The sequence below is a fragment of the Struthio camelus genome, chromosome 1, assembly GCF_040807025.1.
Source record: "Struthio camelus isolate bStrCam1 chromosome 1, bStrCam1.hap1, whole genome shotgun sequence".
In the NCBI taxonomy this organism is placed as follows: Eukaryota; Metazoa; Chordata; class Aves; order Struthioniformes; family Struthionidae; genus Struthio; species Struthio camelus.
The window spans coordinates 76,871,095-76,893,898 of record NC_090942.1 but is presented as its reverse complement, the minus strand read 5'-3'; the positions used below and the strand labels follow the sequence as shown (position 1 = coordinate 76,893,898).

The following is a 22,804-nucleotide window of genomic DNA, read 5'->3' as shown; positions in this document are numbered from 1 at the left end:
TAATGAGATACTTTCTACTAGCCAGGTAGGAATGCTGTATCCTCCTTTCATTTATCTGTCTCCTCTCATGCCACTGGCTAGCAGCTTAATTCCTCTTAAAAACACTTATTCTTAATTTTTACCTCGTACAACTCTGAACCAGCAGGCAGCTCAGTATGGTCAGATTTACTCCTGGCTGTTCTGAATTCAGCGGAGAGGATATCTTTGCAAAATCAAGGTCTTCATTTGTACTTTCATGAGAAAAATGCTGTGCCCTATGACAAAAGGGGGTGTATCTGACAACTGGGAACACTCCTCAGTCCTTCTGCACTGTACTGTGTTTACTTGATATCGGTGGCGATCTTACCTGAGGAAAAATTGCATGATTTGGCATTTTTAAGGGTGCAGAATTGATTTGTTTTCCTTCTTGTCCTGAAGAGCAAAGAGAATTTAACTGAGCTGTAGCTTGAGTACACAAGGTAAAAAAAAAAAAAAAAAAAAAACCCACGCATGTATTTTATGTTGTGTCAAACCCTAGGGCAGTTGTGAGGAGGTTCTAAAGCATAAAATTCTGTGTTTATCTTCTTGTTTTTAGACTCATCAGCCTGTTTTTATTCAGCTGCTGCAATCTGCTTTTAGAATTTACAACTGTACCTGGCCAAACCCGACTCAGAAAGCCTCAGTGGAGTCATGTATCAAAACTTTGGCTGAAGTAGGTAGGTACCAGGTTTTACTTTAATTATTATTCTCTGTGTTTTAAGATCAGACTTATTTGAGGTTGAATGGTTGTTTCTTTGACTGTAGCATACTGAAATTGTGACACAGGTAATTTAAGAAATCCCACTTTCTGAGGCTAAATTCTTCAGCCTTTTATAACCTATTCAAATCTGTCCCATCGTATAGGACTGTTCAGGTGAACCTGTAGGCCAGAGGGGTGGGTTTGCCAGGCTGAATGATGATTGAACTTTACCTCAAGCAAGATAAGATAGTAAAACACGACATAAGCTTCTCATCGAGTGTGAGAAATGTGGTGCATAGGGATCGTGTAGCAGAGAGCGCCCATCTTTCTTCCCTTTGGCTGCGGGGAGAGGCGGTCGTTATTTCCAGTCAGGGTCCTGGGCTAGTTCAGGGTTCGTCTCATCAGTGAACTGGTGGGGAAGAAACCAGAATTGTGCCGCTCCATAGCTTCCCTGCTTACTCTTTATACTCCTGCTTAAGGACGAAGAAATTAGGCCCTCTCATGTACTGGTGGTACATGCTCAGCCATGTCAGGTACATATTGCCTTGCACTAGCGCCAGGACCAAATCCGTATTTGGTAGTAAGCTAACAAGCTGCACACTTTCAGATACATTTGAAGACCAATTTAAAGTAGAAGACCTTAAAACTATACTGCAGGAGTGATTTAATCCTAAAATAAAAAGATTCTTCACCATTACGTAGCTAAGACTGACAAAAGTTCATTTGAAAGATTACATTTCTGCAAATACAATTTTAAAAGTCTTCGGCCATGACAGAAAAAAAAGATTATTCAATATAGTTTCTGAAAGTGAGTCATTTTGATCGCTTACAGCATAAGGTTCTGCTCAGTGTGACTCAAAACTGGGTAGAGGCAGGCAGAGGTGTGCAGAAACTCACTAGATGCTATAGTTGATACAATTTTTTAAAATTTTAATAAATAATGATAAAACAATATGAGTATGTCCCTTAACCATCTGTAGCCATGTGTGGCATTGTAACAATCAACTCTTAAGTTTAAATTTTGGAATGGCTTTACAGGGACATCCTGTAATATTTTAGCCAAAATGTCTCAATAACTTCTTGTGTGAGTTACCTAAAAACTTAGCAGCCTGCAATTGTTTTATTTGTTGTGCAAATGATTTAATTACGGATCCATCTGGCAAGAGGAACTTGAAAGCTGAGTGCATTTTTCTTTCCTTTATGCTACAGCTACTACAGTTTCAAATAATGCTGTACTCCTACTCGTCTTTGTTCTTCTGTTTAACGCTTATTTCCGTGCTCCCTTCCGGCAGTTTGGGAAAGCATCATCAGTGAATTACCTCCTTTGGGAGGCTAAGGAAAGAGGGAAGAAGGAGGGCAGGTGAGAGTATTTTTGAGACCGGGTATACCCTGTGTGTGCCTCTAGACAGCTCGGCGTCTTTGCCGGGGTAGGGCTACACCTAAAGGCAAATTCCAGCTCATAGAGGCCTTTGTGCTACCTCACAGAGACAAGGGTGTTTAAGGGGCAGCCGAGCTGAGCTCCGCTAGCGACGGGCCTGGCGGCAGCGTGGCAGAGAAAGCGTGGTCTCCCGCATGGACTCAGAGGCCCCGCTCCCCAGCCAGGCCCGGCGGTGCCTGCAGGGCTGCCTCTCTGCAGTAGGAAATGTTCCTTGCGCCCTATGTCCCAGGGACGCAGGGGGAAAGCCCGACTGCATGGCATAGCTGGGGTGGTGAGTTTGCTTTGGATATGTGGGTTTGTCCTGTATTTGGCGATTTTCATCTTCACTGTGGTCTTCTCTTTTGTTTAATATTTTTTCTGCTTTATGGAATTTATGGATTTTTTTTTTTTAATATGCTCTCGTGCTGTCCTGTGGGTCCAGCCTTCTCGTTCCTCTGGCTTCCCACCCAGGAGCGACCAGGTCTTGGGCTCTCTCTGGCGTGGTGTGGTGGGGCTGAGCTGCCAGTGAAGGGCAGCTTTGGCCCTGCTGCCCTCCTCGGGGGCTGTCGTGCCACCTGCGGTGTGTCACCTCGGGGTACCCTGAGCCCCGCAGCCTCACAGCTGGTCCCTCTCGGGTGCGTTCTGGCACATGAACTGCTGATTTCCTTGTTAACAGCACAATAACTGATTAAGGATTCATTACTACTATCGGTATTGAGCCTGGTGGAATTACATTGTATTAGCAAATTACGACCTATTATTTTTTGGGGAGAGGAGGAGACCCGTTGAGGAGTTGCCAGAAGATTAGATTAGTTAGAAAGGAAGTGGAAAATGGAGTTTTTCACAAAAGTCCCTGAACAAAAGTTTGACTGGCCAGCTGAGATTTTAACCTTATAGCGCTGTTCAGTAGTTTTCAGCATGGCACCAAACCTGGCTTGCCTTGGCTAATTGAGAAGGCCTGTTCTGCCCTGCTGAAGGCTTTGGAAAAACTGCCCCAGCTGGGGGTACTAAGCGCTTTTAAAATCAGGGCCTGTGTAATTACAGTGTATACCAGGTGCCTTTCCCTACTGGGTGTTGCACGAGCACAAAATGGTGCTCTTTGAGAAGGCAGAGATTTCTTCCATAATACAAATAGGCCAGCCTTTTTTTTCTGCCTCTCTTTCTGGCTGTGTATATGGACTAGGTTTGGATTTTGGCTAGGCATCTGTGAGCCCTCTTATGATTTTTTTTTTTTTTTTCCTTGAGAGCTTGACAGCTTTAATGTTCAGGCCTTCATGTTTCACAGCAGGGTTTAAAAAAAAAAAACTCTAGAAAGATTTTGCCTATATCAGAGAGACAGAGTATTGGACAGATTTACAGCAGGGACCAAAGACTTTTGATGGAAAATAAATGTAGTATAGAGTTGAAAGAACAAACATGATTTTTTTTTTTATGGTAGCCCTGGATTTAGAAATGAATCTCAGCAGGAAGAAAGATCATACACAGATTTCCCAAGATATCAAAGATCCATGTAATAATGCACTTTTAAAAGACCCATTTCAGAGCAAGTTTAAGCAATGTACATGCTGCTCAGTGCTTACTAGTTATGTTGCTGCAGGTGGGTGTAAATATTGCCTCAAGAGCTTAAGATCATTACATCTGTCTTCTTATGAGCTGTGTAAGAATATACATTATCTTCCAGGTCAACAAAAGGATGTGTTCCAGAAGCTAATTTATTATAACCCTGGTACTTCAACTTCACTCGACCACTAGGGAAAAACTTCATAAGCTTTTCAGGCTTCACTTACAGCTTTGTCTCTAGGCAGAGTTGTCTGCCTCCAGTTCAGCAAGAAGTATAGGGGCTTGCTTGTCTTTTTTAGCAGACCCTTCTGTGGCTCCAAGGGATTTGGAACACAAATATACAGACATACTTCAGTTTTTGTTGCTCAGTAAACATTTGGTTGCCCTGGCATAAGAAGATATACTTACACAAAAATGCATATATATTCCTCTGTGTCTAGGTCATATGGATTTCTGAAGCAGGTTATCACAGTAACAAGGATTAACACATACTAACAAAAATCACTTCTACTTTTTCTATATTGTTTATGTCGCACTCAACTTTTCCTTAAAAATACAGCCCAAAAATTTATGATCAAAATAGCTTCCATCTCACTAGCACGATAGCTACAAATGAAAAATGTTTAAAAGATCCTTGATCTCTGAGAAAACAGAGGAACTGAGAAGAGTAACAGCTCAGTGTTTCAAATTAATTTATTACTAATGGATTTCAGGTTCCTATATTTTACAATCTTAGCAAGATTGAAAAGGCTGGAGACCAGTCTTGAACTTTGCATATTAAACAATCTACTGTCTTTCTATATGGTGACACAAGGGAATGTCATCTGTCCTCGCAAGTAAAGGTTTGGATTGATAACCATCCACCTCTGTTTAAGGTTTTATAAAAAGCCAAGCTTAAAGAAAAATATTTAAGTTAATGAGCAGTCTGGCTTGGTAGTATGGCCCGATTCAGTTTTCTCTGAGCTCTGTGGCAAAACCTGTATCTTAAATGGTATGGGAGCAGGGTCTTCCTTCCAGGGCTGAAGATCATCCAGGGTCCGTTGCGAAGAACTAACTGAGTTTGCCTCTTATTAATTAGTGATTATTATTCTTCGCTCTTGAGCATCAGGTTTCTGTTCTGTTGCAAGGTCAAAGCACCTCAGTGTATTGAACTATAAGCTAGATAAATCCAGTTGTAGCATAGCCTTGTCTTTGTAGTATCCATTAGCTTTCTCCCCTGTGTTTTTACAAATTGCACAGACACCGTGCACATATCCCAAGGATGCTTCATGTAGCGTGTGCATGGCTGTGCTGTTACCACCAATAATGAAATAATTGGAATTTCCCACATGAGTAAACACTGGCGGATAGGAACCTGCATTTCGTTAGACTATTTCTTTTGGCAGACTCTTTAAAAAATCTGTTAGCAAGCCAAATTGACACTAGTCATTATCAGATTATACGCTAGGATACTGTGCAGGGGAAGCTAAAGGAGAATCCTTTTTTCCATCTTACAGAATTGGAGGTGAGTCTTATGAGAATGCTGTTTCGTAAGTTCAAAACTGGAACAGGTACAGAGGAGGTACTACTGTAATGATCAGGGGTATGGAGAAACAGTATTGCAAGAGGAGAGTGTAAGAGTTGGACATGTTTGCCTATGGAAACAAAGGCCTGTATTTTTCCTCTTTAAAAGTACTTAGGAAGATAAACACTGAGGAAGAGAGACGTTTAAGCTAAATGACAGTGCTGACCTCAAAATAACTGGATATATATTAAGTTAGGTTGTAAGTAACCGAAATAAAATTAGGTTGTAAATCAGAGGTGTTTAGAGCCAACTTTGGAAGGATGTCTTTGATCAACAGGCCAAGAGGAATCGGGAGGTGACAGAAAATGTAACTGGGTTTTAAGTGGAGCTTGATATGTTTTCAAGAGGGGTTAAAGAACAAGGGTTGTCTGTAGTGGAGAGCAAATGGTCTGAAGGACTGGTGAAATCCTTTCTAGCTGTGTATTTTCCCCCAATTTCAGCTTATCGCTATCCCTGAGTCTGTAGAATCTGAAATATCTCCTGTGATGCATCTTGACCATACTTATACGTGCTCTAAAGACCTTTCCTTTTCTGTAACAAATTACAGATAGGAAACATTACACTTAAAATCTAGGTTTCCATTTTATTGCTTCTTTGGAATTATTGTGCATGTTTTAATATCCATATAGTTGGACTTTCCTAAAACAATCTTTTCATCCCCCAAAATATTTTATTTCCATTCTCACTTGAGTTTTTAAATCTTTTTTCTATTTTATAAAAAGCTAGACCTTCATTTTCAATTTTTAGTTCAAATAAAATAATTATCCTGTTGTTACTTTTTTGACAGCAAGAAGAATACATTTCAGATGAAACACATATTTTATTCTATTTTAACTGTTTGTGTTTCCCTAATTGCAAGAAAAATTCAATGATGATCTTTTTACGGACTGATAAATATTTTAGTACAGATTTTCTGTTGGAAAAAAACATCCAAGTGAAAGGTACACGATTGGCAGGCTTGTGTCTTGTCTACACAAAGCTTTTATTTCCCTTAAAAAGTCTCGCTGTTGCTAGCATCAGTGTCTCTCCATCCAAATGCATTTGTTAAGCAGTCAGTAAATGATTAAGGAGCTGGAGGGACTGATTTATGGAGCAAAATTAATTGAACTAAATATGCATCTCTCCATTAAGTGACAACTGGGAAGTGTGGGAGAACATGATATAGCTGTCTACAACTACCGGAGGGGTGTAAACAGCAAGGACAGAAAAGGATGCACAGCTAGGTACAGCTGTGTTTTTTGTGACCCAAATTGCATGTGCCTCCTTGAGTAAGTGCTAAGGGATAAAAACCCTGTGCGTGTCCCCCAGAAAAATCTGCACGAGGGATTGCTTAGGGTAGTGCAAAAGCTACTAAATACTCTAAAGCTACTCAATACTGTAGTATTTTATAAATACTACAAAACCTAATAGAGTGAAATTTAAAATTAGGAAAGACTTAGGTGGGAATATCAAGGAGAATGGGAAACGTCTTCATGCAAGATATATTAGTCTGAGGAATCATCTTCCAAGGAAAATTGCAGACAAGAGCCACTTCCTGGAAATCCTTAATATTAAATTGATCTTAAGACTCAGCTAGACCGTATAGTGAAAAGACAGTGCTTCAATAAGGACTCCTGAAATAGGCCCTTTTACTTGCAATTTCTGTGATTCTGTGAAGAGACCTACATGAAGGTAATTTTGCAAAATACATCTTAGTCAGCTCATCTCAGCCCTTCTGTTAACAGCCGGACTGTGCTCTTGGTACTTCAGTGGAGCCCAGCCTGCTCACAGGTGGAGGCTTGAATTTAGCAACTTGATCCTAATCATTAGTGTTCCCCATTTGTTTTGAGTCCCATCTCACAGTACTTGTTCGTAGTTTAAACAGTAAAGGAGAGGAAAGATGCTGATGCTTTGAATACCCATAGAGCCATCTGGCTGAGAGTTGTACATTTCACCATGATCTGACTGAATTTGTGGCACTGTTGCTTACTTTTTCTGCTTGTGCCGTTTGCTCGCTTGTCTTGGCTCAACTGTAGTTGTTGCTGATAGTATAATTGTGAGCATCAGACTGAGAGTTAGTTATGCAGAGGATTTCCCAGCAAATCACGTCTCCTCTGATGCTGGCAAAACAGCCTAGTGTATGCAGGGTATAATTAGCCCTGTGCAGTGTGCACTAGCTAGGGTTTGGGTGGTAAATAAGCCCGCACGGTGATTCCACTGAAAGGCAGAATTTCACTTTAGTTGTAGACACGTTCTGGTCCATCATGGTAAGTATTCTGCTTGATATCTATCATACCAGTTTACAAAGAGCCATGTGGCATACTTTTCTCCCAAATTCAATAGTCAGATGAAGGACAGGATTTTACCCACTCTTAGCTCCTTTGTCTACTAGCTCCAACCCTAGTTTGCAAGTTTGAGCTTCATCCAAAGTATTTCTAAGTGGAACAAAAATAAACATGCTTTTAAATATTTTATGTTCATACTTTAAGGGAGATTGACACATTTTGAAGAGGAAAGCAGCCTACAACACCTAAATTAAAAATAAATATTTATGCTCACATTTGTTCATCAGCTTTCCAAAATGTAAAAATACGTTTCATGTTGTTTTAAATAATGAAATGTGAAACAAATGAAAGATAAACTTTCTACAAGCTGCAAAGGAATAATAAGACAAAGGCTTTGTTTATAGCTTAGACTTCAACAGTGCCCTTTGACAACCAATGCAAATCTTAATTACAAATGGAATTATACATATAAGAACTGTTCAAAACAAAGGAGTATTTTTTTCCTCCCTCTGGTTTTCTTTGTGATAGTTTTAATTAGCTGCAACTCTTTGAACAGTCATAGTCCTTGGCTGCTACTCAGACACTGATGGAAGTTGTTAACTTCAAATGGCATCTATAGGACTGCAGAAGTCTGGGTTTTCCTCTGAACAGCCTGCTCCCCAGTGCTAAATTTATTCCTGGATATATCAGGATTCTGCATACACACCACTTAATTGAGAAGTAAGCATTGTCCGATAACATTCCAGTGATTGACATTAGGACACAATAAATTGAATTAATAGGCCACAGCACCCTACCCACACTGGCAGAACTTTAATGGACTTCTGTAATAAAGTAAGCAGCAACAGGGCAGATGCATTTTGAAAAATAACCCAGTCAAGTAACTGGAAAAACAGTCATTAGAAATAATGGCCAGCCATACATAGTATTTTCTTCATGAAAATCAGGAACCTTGTCTTCAAATCAAATGGGGAGTGGGAAGAAGGAGGCAATTGCCAGTGTGGAAACTGCCAAACTTCTGGTGATGATGATTCACATGTGGCGGTTGGGAAACGTGTCTTGCCATCTTGAGCTGCGCAACATTTTTTAATTCCTTGTGGCAAACTGCTTAAAAGAAAGTGCCTGCCAGAAATAGAACAGGAGAGCTCTATCTTCCATCCCAGTTAAACTGCCTAATTTGCAAGCGTATGCCCTGGTCCGGCTTGCAGGTGCTGCTGAGCCAGTGAAATCGCCCCTTAACTTCAAGGGTATCAGGATTTCACGTGCCATGATTTGGAGAAGATTTTGAACTTTTTTCCATTGTAAAGAGAGGAGGGGGCCCCGCTCCAGTGCGACCTGTTAAAGGGGTGCGGACACATGTGGCAGAGCACTCTTGCTGCAGTCGGTGAGAGCAGGGGTTCCGATTTAGATTTACGCTAAATGTTGCCATTACAATATAGTATCTGGGGGAAGAGAAAGTTTCTTTCTGGGATCTATAGCTCGCTTGGCAACACAGGAGCCTTCATTCGTCAGGGCGATAGGTGTGACTGTGGGCTTGCGCATACTGTTGTTGGGTTTGGTGCATCATCTGTTTAGGGAAGAAGGGCACCTGTTGACTTCACAGGTTCAGGATTTAAAGTTGTATATATTTTAAGAAGTATGTTTGTGGGATAGGCTATGGTTGATGCCTTCCACTACTGTGGGAAGTGCGCATGTTAGTGCAAAATGGTGGAGAAATGCCTCCAAGAAATTAAATGTTGTGCAGAACTTCCCTAATGTAGGCTAATATCTTTTAAAAATCCAACTCGAAGAAGGAACACTGAAAAAGTAGCTATGAGCAGCTTTTGATAGAAAAACACAAGTGATGTAAAAATGTTTCTCCATTTTACTTCTCTAAGTGTTTGTTAAGCATAAACTGTGCCATGGAAATGAAGTGAAATGACTTAGAATATAAAGCTAAACACTTAAATGTGCCTAATCTTTCAAATCAGAGATACTGCTGCATCAATCTCTCATTTAGTTGTTGGAATTCAGACAGCCCGTGGTGAGCCTTAGAAGAATGCCATTCTGATCTCTGGTGGAATGGAGTGATACAGCTGATACAAATGTATTCATAGAGGAAAGGGCAGTTACCTCTAGCATTGCCTTTCAAACTTCCTTTTCAAAAGACAGTGCAGTATGCAACAGCAGTTTAATCGTGGGTGCCCTGTAGGAATAGGTGCTCTTTTTTTTCCCTCTGATATTCTCTCCTTTGTCACGTTTCTACCTCAGTTCTAAAGAAAAATTCACGTTATTGACCTGGATTTGCCAATTGTAGCTGTTTATTAACTGTCAGTTATATTGCAGTGGCATTCAGCAACCCCATGACTTAACATCCCTGGCTGTGTAGGAAACTGAAGGGAAAGAGAAGAAGAGACAGAGTCCTTTTCAAATTTAATTTGTATGCACTTGGTTCCTCAAGGTCTTCGCAAGCAAAACACTCAGAAAAGCCCACAAACAGCACTTGAGATAAATTGGCTAAATGTGCATACGTCCATTAGAAAGACAAGCTTTTGAGTTTACTCCTGAATAGATTAAAACTAGCTGTTGAAATAGTAATACTTACTCTTTTTGTTACTCTTACTAATATCTCTCAATCTGTTTTTTTGGGGGAAAGGTAAAAAATTATTCTGTTTATAAAGAGGAAACATATCTGTACCTATGAAAATACGTATTGGACGTGATCCTCAGCTCATAGAAAGTGGTACAGCTCTGTAAATGGATATCAACTGATTTATACTAGCTAGGGTTTTGATTCTTATTCCTAAAACCTGTTGAAGTGAAATCTCCCCTTAACTTTAAGGGTAACAGGATTTCCTGTGTCATATTTTGCAGGAGATTTTGAAATTTTTGCCATTGTAAATTTCTTCCTTTTTCTTCCTCTGAAAGCAAAGAACCGTGGGATTGCAATTCCAGTCGATTTGGACAGTCAGGTTAACACCTTGTTCATGAAGAGTCACTCTAACATGGTGCAGAGAGCAGCCATGGGGTGGAGGATGTCAGCCCGCAGTGGACCTCGTTTTAAAGAAGCTCTTGGTGGACCTGCCTGGGATTACAGGAATATCATAGAAAAACTGCAGGTACAAAACAGCAAATGGCCTGGGCGCTAGCTGTAGTATTGCATTTATTTAATATGTAGCAGAGGTGGAAAACACCAGATATACTACACTGACTGTACTTTTAGCTCTGGATCACAGTGAACTTTGCGCTTTTAAGCAGGAGGGAGCAGAAGGCCCAGATCTCCTCTGGCGTCTGCTCAAAGAGAAACCAACACACAGAGCCTTCTGCTCCGTGATCTAAATTCAGCCCCCACAGAAGTTGGTAGAGAAGGGAAGGAAAGAAGTTCTTTTCCCCAAAGTGTTCTGCAGAGAAGAGTCTCTTTTCCTTTCTCTCATTGTCACGTGACTGTGTCAGGTGCAGAGGAGATCGTGGAGGTTACAGGAACTATTACGTCATCTTGTGTCGCTGGAGATTATGTATAGGATGGGAGATCACCGGCTAAATGACATGAGCAGTTTATGAACTAAGACAACAGCAAGACTCAGACTAGTAGTAGGAGCCCTAAATACCAAGGAAGCAACATGTCAGATGATAGTCTTAATGCCACAGCATAAGAAGCAGTGTTTTTTTCAGCACACGATTATCCTGACTGTTGCTGAGTGTTCGCAGGCATTACGGCAGAAGAGAGATTTGAAAGAAAAGGGCCGGGTAGATACTAACGGTCAGCTTCCCCCATTTGCCCTGGTAGAGGAGTGGCATGAAGGAAGGAATAAGGTTGCTTCACTGTGAACTGGGTAACAAGGGCTCTTGCTTCTGGCTGATGAGAAGTGGGTCAAATCGCTCATCACACAGCATTATGCAACTCTGCAGCAACAGTCTTCAAATCTTCTTGGCTTATAATTGTCATTCCGCTTTATTCCCCAGGATGTAGTGTCCTCCTTGGAGCAGCAGTTCACTCCCATGATGCAGGCTGAATTCTCAGTGCTGGTTGATGTGCTGCACAGTCCAGAGCTTCTTTTTCCTGAGGGAAGCGATGCCAGAATAAGATGTGGTGCTTTCATGTCCAAGTAAGTGGTGTAAGGAGAGGCCTATTTGCTGCTTTGGAAAAGATGACAGGGAGTAAAAATTTTCAGCGGCACTTACCTCTGATTTTCAACAGTGATTTAAGCATGTAAAAGTCTGAGTTCATATTGAAAGCTTAAATTGAGGTCTTTTGCTAGATGTTTTATGTTTCTCAGCAGTTTAGGAGTATGGACAGGCGTAGAGAAAGACGTTTGCTTGCCCTGTCTGCCTAGAAATTGAATGTTAATAGCTTGTTAAACTTGAGGCAGGCTAAACCTACTTCTGTTTTCTTAATGGGCTATTTTTGCTCTTAAGTTTCTCCAATCAACAGCAGAAGCTTAGACTTTCCATGGTAAAATTTTCAAGGGTTCGCAGTGAGCTGGGGTGCTCAGTGCTAGATTTTTTGATAAAGCAAATAAATCATTTGATTTTTATTTTAAACAGCTAACAGCTCTTCTTAAAATTCATTTCACTGGCACCCCTACTTGGTCTTGAATTATAAGATGTTCTATTTGCAGTTTGGGCATTGGAATAGAGTCTTTCAGTTTTGCTTTATTAGTCCTCTAGTGAGATGCCCTCCCTGCCCTTGAGAAACTCTAATTTAAACAGTGGTAACTTGGGGCAAATAAACACATTTGGCAGCTCTCCTGATTCCTTGGCTTTTTGCATATTCTGCAGAGGTACATTATAGCAATACACTTTATATGTTTGGAAAAATCAAGCTAAATTTTAAGCTCCTCCCATCCCATCCCCTCTGTCCAAGCTCCTGTTCAAAGTTGGCATCAAATCAAGTCCAGGGCTGCTGGATTTGGCCCAAGTAATGCAATGAGTGCTGTTTTCTGTTTTATTTAATTAACTTCCATTGCATAAGAATGCTTTGCAGAGCTATATATGAATCTTGAGATAAAGATGTTACTCTTTAAAAATATTGTTAGTATTGCAGGCCTGTGAGCTGCGTTATTTTGGGCTCCTAGCTCATGAATTTGGTTAACGTGACAATGGGAAACTTCTGCATGATGTTTGCACTGAGTCTAGCATGGCATTAGGGCGCTAGCTTAGCTGTGGCTTAAATATAATCAATTCTATTGGGTTACAGAGGGCTCTGTAGTTGGGTTACTGTGGTCCCTCCCAACCCTGTTTTTTGACCATTTATTATTAAGAACTATTAATAATGCCATCTTTTGGATTCAGGGTAAATTGGTGGCCCCCGTGCCTTTGCTGTATGCTGATCCTAGGCCATAATTAGTGAACGCCTTTTTAGCCACCATAAGCCAAGACTGGTACTGAAAGAAACCTGTCCAAGACCTTCGGATCTCCTCCTTGCTTCTTGCTTTCACAAATGTTTTTCACAAACAATGCTTTTTTTCTTCAGCAGTGTGGTGAATGAGCGCAAGGACTTGGTCTGTACAGAGGCAGCATGGCCTTTTTTGGTGTTTGCTTAAGCTGGCTAAAACCCAAACTGCCTTCACAGTCATAGTTGGAGGCAAAAAGGTACCTTGTTTTCAGACCTGCAAGCATCTATAAAGTTGCTCTGTGAATGTAAACAATCTCCAAATATCTGCGTTTCTGAACAATTAAGTGTAAAATTTTTAGGAATGCTTTGGGAATCCTTTTGGCTAGATGCCGTTTGCTAATTATATAATTAAATACATTATAACCATCATCAAGTCTGGAAGGTGTAAAGGTTGTACCTTTTAAAGCTTCTAAGGTGTGTGGTCATCATTGTAAGGAGTATGGTTAACTTGAAGAAAAAAAAAAAAAAGAAGACATGGCAAGCTTGGATCTTAATCTGGAAGCCCCCATAAAAATGGATGTAGAATTCTGCCTGCTCTATGGACAGTAAGATACAAATTGAGACACAAAACTCAACACCCTGAAAATCCCATTTCCTTTTTAATTCAGACTTTTCTTGTCTACTTTTATTTCCTTTCCTTGAGGAAAAATATAATGAAGAACCATTTTTGCATAAAGAAATTGTTATATGGCCTAGAGACAATGTGCAATGCTCTTTAAGGTTTAATATTTTACTTTAAGGTTGATTAATCACACAAAGAAGCTAATGGAGAAAGAAGAGAAGCTCTGCATTAAAATTCTTCAGACATTACGAGAAATGCTTGACAAGAAAACTAACTTTGCGGAAGAGGTACTACTACCATTTTAGTATTAAATATAGAACTAAAAGCATGGTATTAAAAGGTTGGTTCTAGGATAGCAACAGAATCTGGCATGACTTCAGTTTCTTAACGTGTGTTAAAGATAAAACGGTATTTCAGAAACAGCGTGGTAAGGCAGAAAATAAGATTTAAACAAAAGAAACTGTCTGCCTCACATAGGTAGTCTTGTATCAGGGACTTTTACCAGAGTCGAGGCAAGGAAGGCTAAATGAATTAGTAATAACAAGTATTATTACTTATTATTATATAATTATATATATAATTATATAGTTACTTATTATTATATATTATTATATTTTGGATGTCCTGTATTTCTGGAAAGCAGTCCTTTTATGTCACATCTGACTTTTTATATCATATAATCAATCAGAAGCTTAAGATTTTTAGTTGCAGATGTACAGTTTTTCCCTGTTGCCAGTGGTGCCAGACTTTTGTACTCCATAAACATTTTAATGATGATAAATATGTGACAGGACTATGAAATGTTTAAACAGAGTTGACAGTTTGGGGAGAAGTGACATAGTCTCTGTCTTCTGTGAAGTGTCTAATTTCTTCCTGTATCTAGTAACATTCTTCCCCCCACCACTCTTTATACCCTCTTTTCTTTCACAAAACCAAGCGTTTCAAATATCTGTTTCATCTTGCCTGCACCTTTAGTCTTGGTAACTAGACTCAGATTTACATGTCAGCTGTCCATTCCTAGAATTTTAGCCTGATCCCTGTGCCTTTTGTCTGGTTTCCTCTTATCGGTGTTTCTGAGTACAGGCAAAATTCTCTCAGTATTATTCACTCTTAAATATGAATCATAGCGCAATTATCTAATCTTTCACTGCTATCATTTTCATTTGTTACCAGCTGACATGTTTAGTCAAATACGTTCATGGGGATCATTTTGCTTGAGAAAAAAATGTTGATCGGAACCCAGCGTCACACCATTTCACTGTCTTAGGCTTTTACACCCAAATATTTTCACATGTCTAAGTAGCAGTGCTCATTCATTTTACTGTACCTGGCAAAATTATCCACCATTCAGGTATATTAGTTATGAGATTCCATCCTAACCCTGGGAAAAAAAAAAGTCTTAGGGGATATTAAGATGCCCATGCATATTTTGGGGTCTTTGAGGCTTTACTTGTAAAGTTAAATATTTTGGTCCTGTCAAATGATGTGATAAGATAGTAACACACTCTTTTCTCTTTTACGATAGATGAGCCATATATTAGAAATGTGAAATATTCACAGCGTCTTTATTTTGACTGTATGCTGTTTGTTTTGATTTCAGCATATGGACATGGGAACATTTTGCCCAGGCTTTTAAGCAACCTGCTAGACAGGATAAAAAAATCTCAGTGCAGAACAGTGAAGTAAAGACAAAGGCAGCAATAGCAAAACATCAGCCTTGCTCTGCACAAAAACAACCAATGCATGCAGAGCAAAGCATCCTCTTCGCTGCCTGTAAAGAATTTAGCTCAAAGAAAAATGTGGTCAGGCCTGGGCAGACAGAGGTGTTTTTTATGTCGTGCCAGGAGTTTCACAGGTGAAGCAGATGATATTATTATTTATTATTATTCATACTTATTCTAATAGCTTTCTGGGCCCATAATCCCACTGCATGACACGGAAAAACTAGTTTCCTTTTGTAACAGCATGCTGTGAGGAACCATGCCAAACTTCTCCATAATAACTGCATAGACCCACCAAAATGTAAAATCACCTCAGGACTGCAGGGAAGATAAAGCAATGCCTTAAAAAGAAAAGAAAGAAAGAAAGAAAGAAGGAAAACAAAAGTGCTCACCTATTTTAATTTCTGGTTTTGTACCCTGTTGCGGAGGCTGGTAAACCAAGACTGAGCCAAGCCAGCAGAGGGAGTGTGCTCCACTGGTATGTGTGGGCTCTTCACCCAGTCTCCAGTGCTCAGGAATGGCCATTTAGAGGTGTCTCCTTAAACCCCTTGCATGACCCGTGCCACCTAGGTAGCAGCCAGGGCATGGGTGAGTGGAAGAAGGAACAAGAATTTCTCCCTCGTGACTTCCCGTGGATCCCGTGTGAAGAACGTAATGAATTGATGCAAACAAATACATAAGTAAACAAGCTTGTGTGGTTTGCAAGCGCCTCTCCTGCTTGCTACTTTTATGAGTCATTGCTCATGATATGGACCCAAGAATAGTAAAAATAGCACAGTGAGTAGCCCATTGTGCGTTTCCAACTTTTTTTGGACTGATATCACCACCTGCAATTTTATTCAACTGTGTTATTCAGATACTAAAAAATTAAAGAAGTAAATACATAATGGTAATCCTAGAATGATGCTGCAGAGGGATGCATGACGCTTTGACAGAAAGCGTGAATTTTTTAATCATCCATCATAAAGTATCTTGTGATAAATTTGACAGAAATGGTAAACTTTCAGTTTCTGCGGACCTTCCCATAGTGAGAAGCAAAGAAGAAATCATGAAATAAAATTTCTCCTGTGCTCTTTCTCTTCACTTTACCTCCCACGGCTAAGATGCAGGTCTGGGAACCTTGCCTTCTACTGCAGTGTCTATCTTTCATTTGACCACTGGGAGGTTGCCTGCACTGTTGACGGGACAGGCAGAACAGATAGCATTAGGCACATATTTCACTGCTTTTTATGCCTGTTCTCATTCTGTCCCATGTCCATTGCCTCAGGTGAACTCCAGTGTTGCAGCTCATCTGGCTGGTGCATTTCGGGGCTGCGCAGCTCACGCTCTTCTGGCTCCATCCTCAATTGCCCTTGCAGCTTCCCTTTGAGGGAACGCTGGCTTACGCATTGCTTTGCTTAGTGTTGCAACATCTAATTGTGTTAGGAATCAAAGTTTAATTTCAAGAGTTTGATTTAAGGTATATAAATGGCATATAAAGCCTCTTGGTCATTGATTAGCTTTCATAAGTAATTGCGGGTGATTATTACGAACTCCCTGGAGTTCAGTGTTAAGTCCTAGTCCTGTTTGCATTGATTAGGTAACTAACTGGAATGAAACTTGATCTACAGCGCCTCTCTTACAGAAAGCTCTTCCAGAACAGTGTTAAAACATTTGGGTAAATCAATGCATGAAGGAAGTTTACATTACTTCTGCCCGGACAGTTACTATGGTATGGATACTCCAGGTTGACTCTTTAAGGGAAGAAACAGGAGAGACTGAAATGACTGTTTGGACTAGATGTGTCCTATCTAAGCTTTTGTCCTTTGCTGCTGGTAGGTAGTCTGTTTTTACACCTGTTTTACAAGAGCAGAGTGATCTTGGTCCAGAATTTTTAAAGTTTTTATGCAAGCCTCTGTTTTGTCTGTCACCATGGTACTTGATTTCAGTTTAATTTCTGTGTGGATTCTGACTCTAGACCTACCTGCATATCTTAGCTTGAATCTGGATAATGTTTCCAGAGCACCTGAGAGATGCAGGCTGTTAATACATGTTCACTTTGCAAATGACTGGAGCAGTTTAAAATATTACCGTTACCTTGCGGCCCTGCTGAAAGCAACTGCCCCCAGAACAGAGCTGGTGGGCCAGAAGGGGCGAGCGCTCGCAACTGCTTCAGAGGGAGTCCAGGAAGCTTAACTTAAACCCACCCTCAGTGGTTTGAATGAAATTATTGAGTTGAAGTGTGCTCATATGTTAGCCCACTCCAGTTGCTGGTACGTCAATGCCTCGGGCACATACAACCCTGATTCCCTGGTTGTTCTTAAATGAGGTGAATGTCTGAACAGAGTTACTATCTCTCAAAATGTCTATGCATGACATGTAACGTTATTGGCTGGTCAATGGATGATAGTGCATTACAGAATATAGTAGAATTCAAGCCTGTATATCCTGCCAACTAGTTGTTCCTAAGTGAAACACTAGTATAGATAGGCTAAACGCTTGAGTAAGGGTTACTTGTGCCACAGAATGCAGATGTGTTACTTTTTCCTGCTTTAGGTGTTGAACTACAGTATAAATAATTGAAAACATAGAGGATTTTTAAAGTGTCAGTAGAGTAAAGAACCTGCAAGCTGCTTATTTGTCAGAAATGAATAGTTATGCCTTTTGCCTTTTCTGGGAAAAACTCCTGAAAAAAAAAACTGTCCTGCTCTTCATGCATTTGCACTTGCTCCATGGTTTAAAAACATATAAGAAGCTTTGTAGCCTTCTGTTGTGCAGTGTTAATGTTTCTGTATTCCACTTTAGTTACGAAATGTAAACTATGTCTCCTCTTTGTTTTCAGCAACAGCAGCAAATATACATGTGAAAAAATAGTACAGGTTCTTTTTAAATATAAGTGCACTTAATTCCCCTAAACTGTAGTCCCTGATATGGCCACTGTCAGCGATTGGTTATTTTGTGCCTGAAGGCCTGAGCCTCTTCATTTTGAGCCAATGACAAATCTCCGGTGAGTTTATCAGAAGCAGTTGTCCCAGCTCTGCTTCGTGAATGTATTGTGCTACCATCCAGGTTGAAAGCAGTGGGAGATGGAGGTCTTTTTCTTCTGGAAAAAATGGTCTCAAGTGTGTCTTAAAAGCTGGGAGATGTTGCTGGGAGCCACTGCAGTGTCCTAGTGTTGCAGTTCTTTGAATCAAAGACATTCTTAACTGAAATTGCATTCTATTCTCTAACCTCATCTTTTCAAGATGATTTTGGTTATTTGCATGTGTGAATTAGGCAGCATTCAGATACGTAACATATGTAGGTAAAAAGAAATGGGGGGAAAAAGAGAATAATTCTGAATATGTGGGGGTTTGCTGAATGCATTGTAACTTAAAGGAACACATTTTAAATGTGAGAAAGAACAGGTTGTAAAATTCCTTTATTTGTGTTACTCTTCACAGCTTGGATTAGTGGCAGTGCGGCCATTCTGAAGAATTACATTTAATTTTTCATCATTTTTGCTGTCTGCTTTATTTGTGCTCGTTTTTAAAAATGACTCTGTGCTAGCTTGATTTTTCCTGTTGTCGATAAGCCATTCTTCTCACTGACGAAGCTCAGTGTGATTGTAAGATAATACAGGCTTAGAAATACTACAGGAGAATGTTCATCTCTAAGCCAAATGCTGTCCATAGTGAAATTTTTTAAAAATCACTTATACGCTTCCTGTGGTCATGAACATTTTTGCACTATCCTGCATTACTGCTCATTAAAAACTCTCCCCTAGGAGAAGAGCCACAGTTCTGGGGGAACTGGAGGTGCGGGGAGGAAGAACATGTGGCTTTTGCAGCGCCAGGCTAGTTGCTAGGACCAGCATCTATTTCTAATATGGTCAGGAAGCCACTGTTACGGATTTGGCGTGACAGATAAGTGATGAGGTGTGGCAGAAAGTTTAGACACTACTGTGACATCTGGGACAAACTCCTCTTTGTGGTGTTTTACGTGGAGGTATGTGGGCTACTGCAAAACCGAAGCCTGCACTGATTCATGCTAATGGAGGATGCAAGCTTTTCTACTGCCGTGAATCCTCTGAGCCAGTAATTACAGCAGCAGGAGCGTCAGAGCATTCAGATATGCAAGACTAAATACTAAATGTGGTCAGACCCTTAAAGTGTGGTAATTCCTCATTATACCCATATGCTGACATTTTACAAGCCAAAGAAATAAAACCTACTGAGAAACAAATCAGCGCAGTTTCACTCTCCCCCCTCCCTCCAGGTTTAAAGCTAGATAATTACCAAAGAGATATTGCAAAGCGTGTGATGATGATGTTTGTGTACTAGCTAGGTGGTATTAGCCATGCTGCTTACTGCCTCAGGCCATCAACCGCTAAGGCATATTGTTATTGCTGCACGTTTCTGGTGCTTTGGCACACAGTATAAACTAGAGTATTCTGAAGTAACGTCCCTAATTCGTGTAGCGTCTCCCCTGTAATGTGTATTGTCCTGGACTAAAGGAGAATGCTGCAGTACTCTGTGGTGGAAATCTCCAGATATTCTACTGGGATTCCGGTCACATTTACAGAGAGATTTATTTTGCTTCTAATGCAAAAACTTGTAAGTGCAGCTACTCAGTATATGAAAAGCATAACTGCTTTTCAAGGGGTGATTTTTTTTTCTGTGACAAAGAGGCCCCAGAGATTTGGTCCAGATTTGGAGTGTCATCTGCTTGCATTTGGTAGCGTGTACAAAGTCACTTTCCTGCTTGGGCCAGTTGTGAGGAGCTTACGGTGGTCTGTGTCAAGGAGAGTCTCAGGCAAAGCGCGTTGCTTTTGTCAACCTGGGCAGGAACTTTAATCTGAAAGTCACGCGTCAGGGTTGGGTAGGAGACGGCATGTCTGACCTCTTCTGGATTGTAAAGTCCTGGTCCAGCGAAAGACAAGGACACTTTAATGCACTGCGGTGGGAGTGAAGCACACGCCTAGCTGCTTATCAGGATTGGGTGCTTTGACGATTTTGCCCCTTCTTTAATATGTAATTGTTAGTTCTCTCTGTGATCCAAATACATTATCTCCAGAGACTTAAAGCTACCGTTAGTTCAGCTGATAGTTGAGTGATAAATGGTGTTCACTGCTCAATGATACTTATTTTCTTTGCTTCAAAACCTTGATTCTTTTTTTCTGTTCTCCAAGTCATAAACAAAACCAGTGGCAGGATACTAAGACTAAGAAAATATATGGTTGTAAACACATTTCTTCGTAAAGATTGTAGTTTCCCAGCAGCTCAGATTTATCAAATTTTCTTTACTCGGAATATGGTATGCTGTTATCCAGAATTGCTTTAGAAATATTAAGGCCCAAATCCTGATTGATAAACTGTTTTGGAGCTGATCTCTTCTGCCTTTCTTATGTATAAGACCTTTCCTCTAAGGGAGCATCTGATACTGTCACATTTTTTTCTGTAAATACTGATTTAGACAGCATCAGCCGAAGCAATGGCAGATTGGAGTAGCTTGTTAGTTACTCTGAACTGCAAATGACCAATTTCCGTTCTGTAATTTCCCCATTTACACAGTGTTTATGACATAAAGATATCACTTGTTTTCCAGTTCTTTTTTCACACAAATTCCTTTCTATGGATCTGATCTGAAGCCCAGCCAAACCAGCAAGAAGATCCTAGCCGACTGCAAACCGGCATTCTTCTCTACTAAAACTACGTTTAGTTAAAAACAAACTGAAAAGAGGGCAAGGGAAGGGAGTTGTTAAACAAATAAAGCCTTCACAGAGCTCTGAATGTGATTCATCTCACCTTATTCCGATACAGAACTCATGGAATTGATTGTGATCCTTTATCTGAAAAATACCAGTTCTTTGTTTTAAATACAGGTGGGATGAATTTCACTGAAGACCTCAGTTGGTCCAGATTTTAAATTCCATGCCCTCTGTAGCTATTTGAATCAAATCCTACATCATGCAAGCATCAGGATCAGGGGTTTTTCTGTCTGATTTTAGTTATAAATTTTAAATCATGATAAAACAGCCAAAGATTTTTAGGAAGTTAATAGAAGTTTCTAGCAGATACTAGATAGGCAAGGGATAGGTAAATGACCAGAAGTGTATTTCAGATTAATATATAAGCGGAGTCAGCTGTTTTATCATATGGTTCTCATCTCCAGGTGTGTGGAATTTGGTGTGAGAGTATACTCGCATGCATAAACATATATATTTATTTTAGATATAAACATATATATTTATTTTAGATAAGATTTATTCGTATTCAGACTCTTTTTCTAATGAAAGGCATATTACCTGCATAGTGGAGTCATATTAGAAGATAAATGTTTGAATGTGCATTCTGTGTCCTGCCATATTTTGTTTTTAATGGAGTAGATATTCTTGCTTACAATATAAAGTGTCTGATATGCATTAATGCTCTCAGAGTTACTTAACATGAGGAAAAGGTAATTCCCATGGCCACCCAAATTCAAGTGATTGTCCCTGGTTTACAGTGTCCAGCTGACATCCCCAGAGCCTGTGTCCCTGCCCTGTGTTTATGCTCAGAGCAGGAGCAATTCCCGTAGGTGTAATACAAGTTTTCTTACCCTGCCTGCCCAATGCTGGGAGGAGTTGCACCCGGGTGAGAGGGGCAGTTCAGAGGAACGTATGAGCGATGTGCAGTTTTTCTGGAGTGTTATGTGAAAAACACTGAATGAACCTATTTTTACTGCCTGTGAGCCAAGAGGTTTTCATGCTACCCCCAGACAGGTTGCTATAGAAAGAGTCCACATCTCTGTACAGTTTCTGTATCCTGGCTGAGTAACCTTTGTAATTTTTGCTGGTGAGTGCAGAGGCATGCTGCAGTATCGCAGAGACCACTGTGTGGCAACTGTGGACTTTTCAGAAATGTCTCCTGTCTGTGGGAGCAGGTCAGCTGCTGCTGCTGCTTCTGCACAGATGAATTCCCACAACAGTCAAATGTCTGCAGCCGTGGAGGGGGCGAGAGAAAATGTCTCCTTTAGTTTTGAATTTCCTTGGAAGGGGGAAGGGTTGATTTGTTTGGTATTTTTTGTTGCTGTTGTTGACTGTCACAAATTTGCTGTTGCTTTATTTAATATGTTTGAGCAACAACCCTGTTTGTACTTTGCAGTTGCACCGGAGATAGCAGTGAGCAGAATTCAATGCATTGTATTAAGGATGGCCAATGAATATTTATGATAGTCCTAGGGAGCCAGTAATAAAACTGAAATCGGCATGATGCCACTAGATCCAAATCTTTGATCTCTGTTTTAAGAGAAAATATAATAAAGCGGGGGATAATGGACTCATTATAATGGAATGGTTAGTTATGGTTAGTTAGGGCAGTGTGAATAGTTGGTGTTACATAAACTGCTTCAGTCGGAGATTTACGACTCAGCAATGTGTTTCAGGAACTGAGTTTCTATAGAAAACCTCTTATGATATTATTTGGTTTAGTCAGTCAAAACACAAAGAACTAAAGATTCATCTCTTTCAGGTATCAGAGTGAGCTATGCCCTTGCCTTGCTAGGGAAGCAAAGGAATAAGGAGAAGCAAGGCTCTCCTACTCAACCTCTTGCTTTGCTTCTGCTCCTCTAATCCCACGCTGTGAGCAGATAGGGAGGGCTGAGTGTTGGAGGAAGGCGGAAATTT

At 40.3% G+C, this 22,804-nt stretch overlaps 1 protein-coding gene across 6 annotated transcripts in view; it reads left to right on the top strand.

The window, feature by feature from the left end:
- The window catches only part of ITPR2 (inositol 1,4,5-trisphosphate receptor type 2), a 265,055-nt gene that overhangs the window by 134,494 nt on the left and 107,757 nt on the right, over positions 1-22,804 (top strand). For all 6 annotated transcript variants that reach the window (XM_068950023.1, XM_068950014.1, XM_068950029.1 and 3 more), the window contains 4 exons: positions 575-695; positions 10,431-10,621; positions 11,466-11,608; positions 13,638-13,746. In XM_068950023.1, the coding sequence (XP_068806124.1) occupies positions 575-695; positions 10,431-10,621; positions 11,466-11,608; positions 13,638-13,746 (564 nt within the window). The remainder of the gene's footprint in view (positions 1-574; positions 696-10,430; positions 10,622-11,465; positions 11,609-13,637; positions 13,747-22,804) is intronic.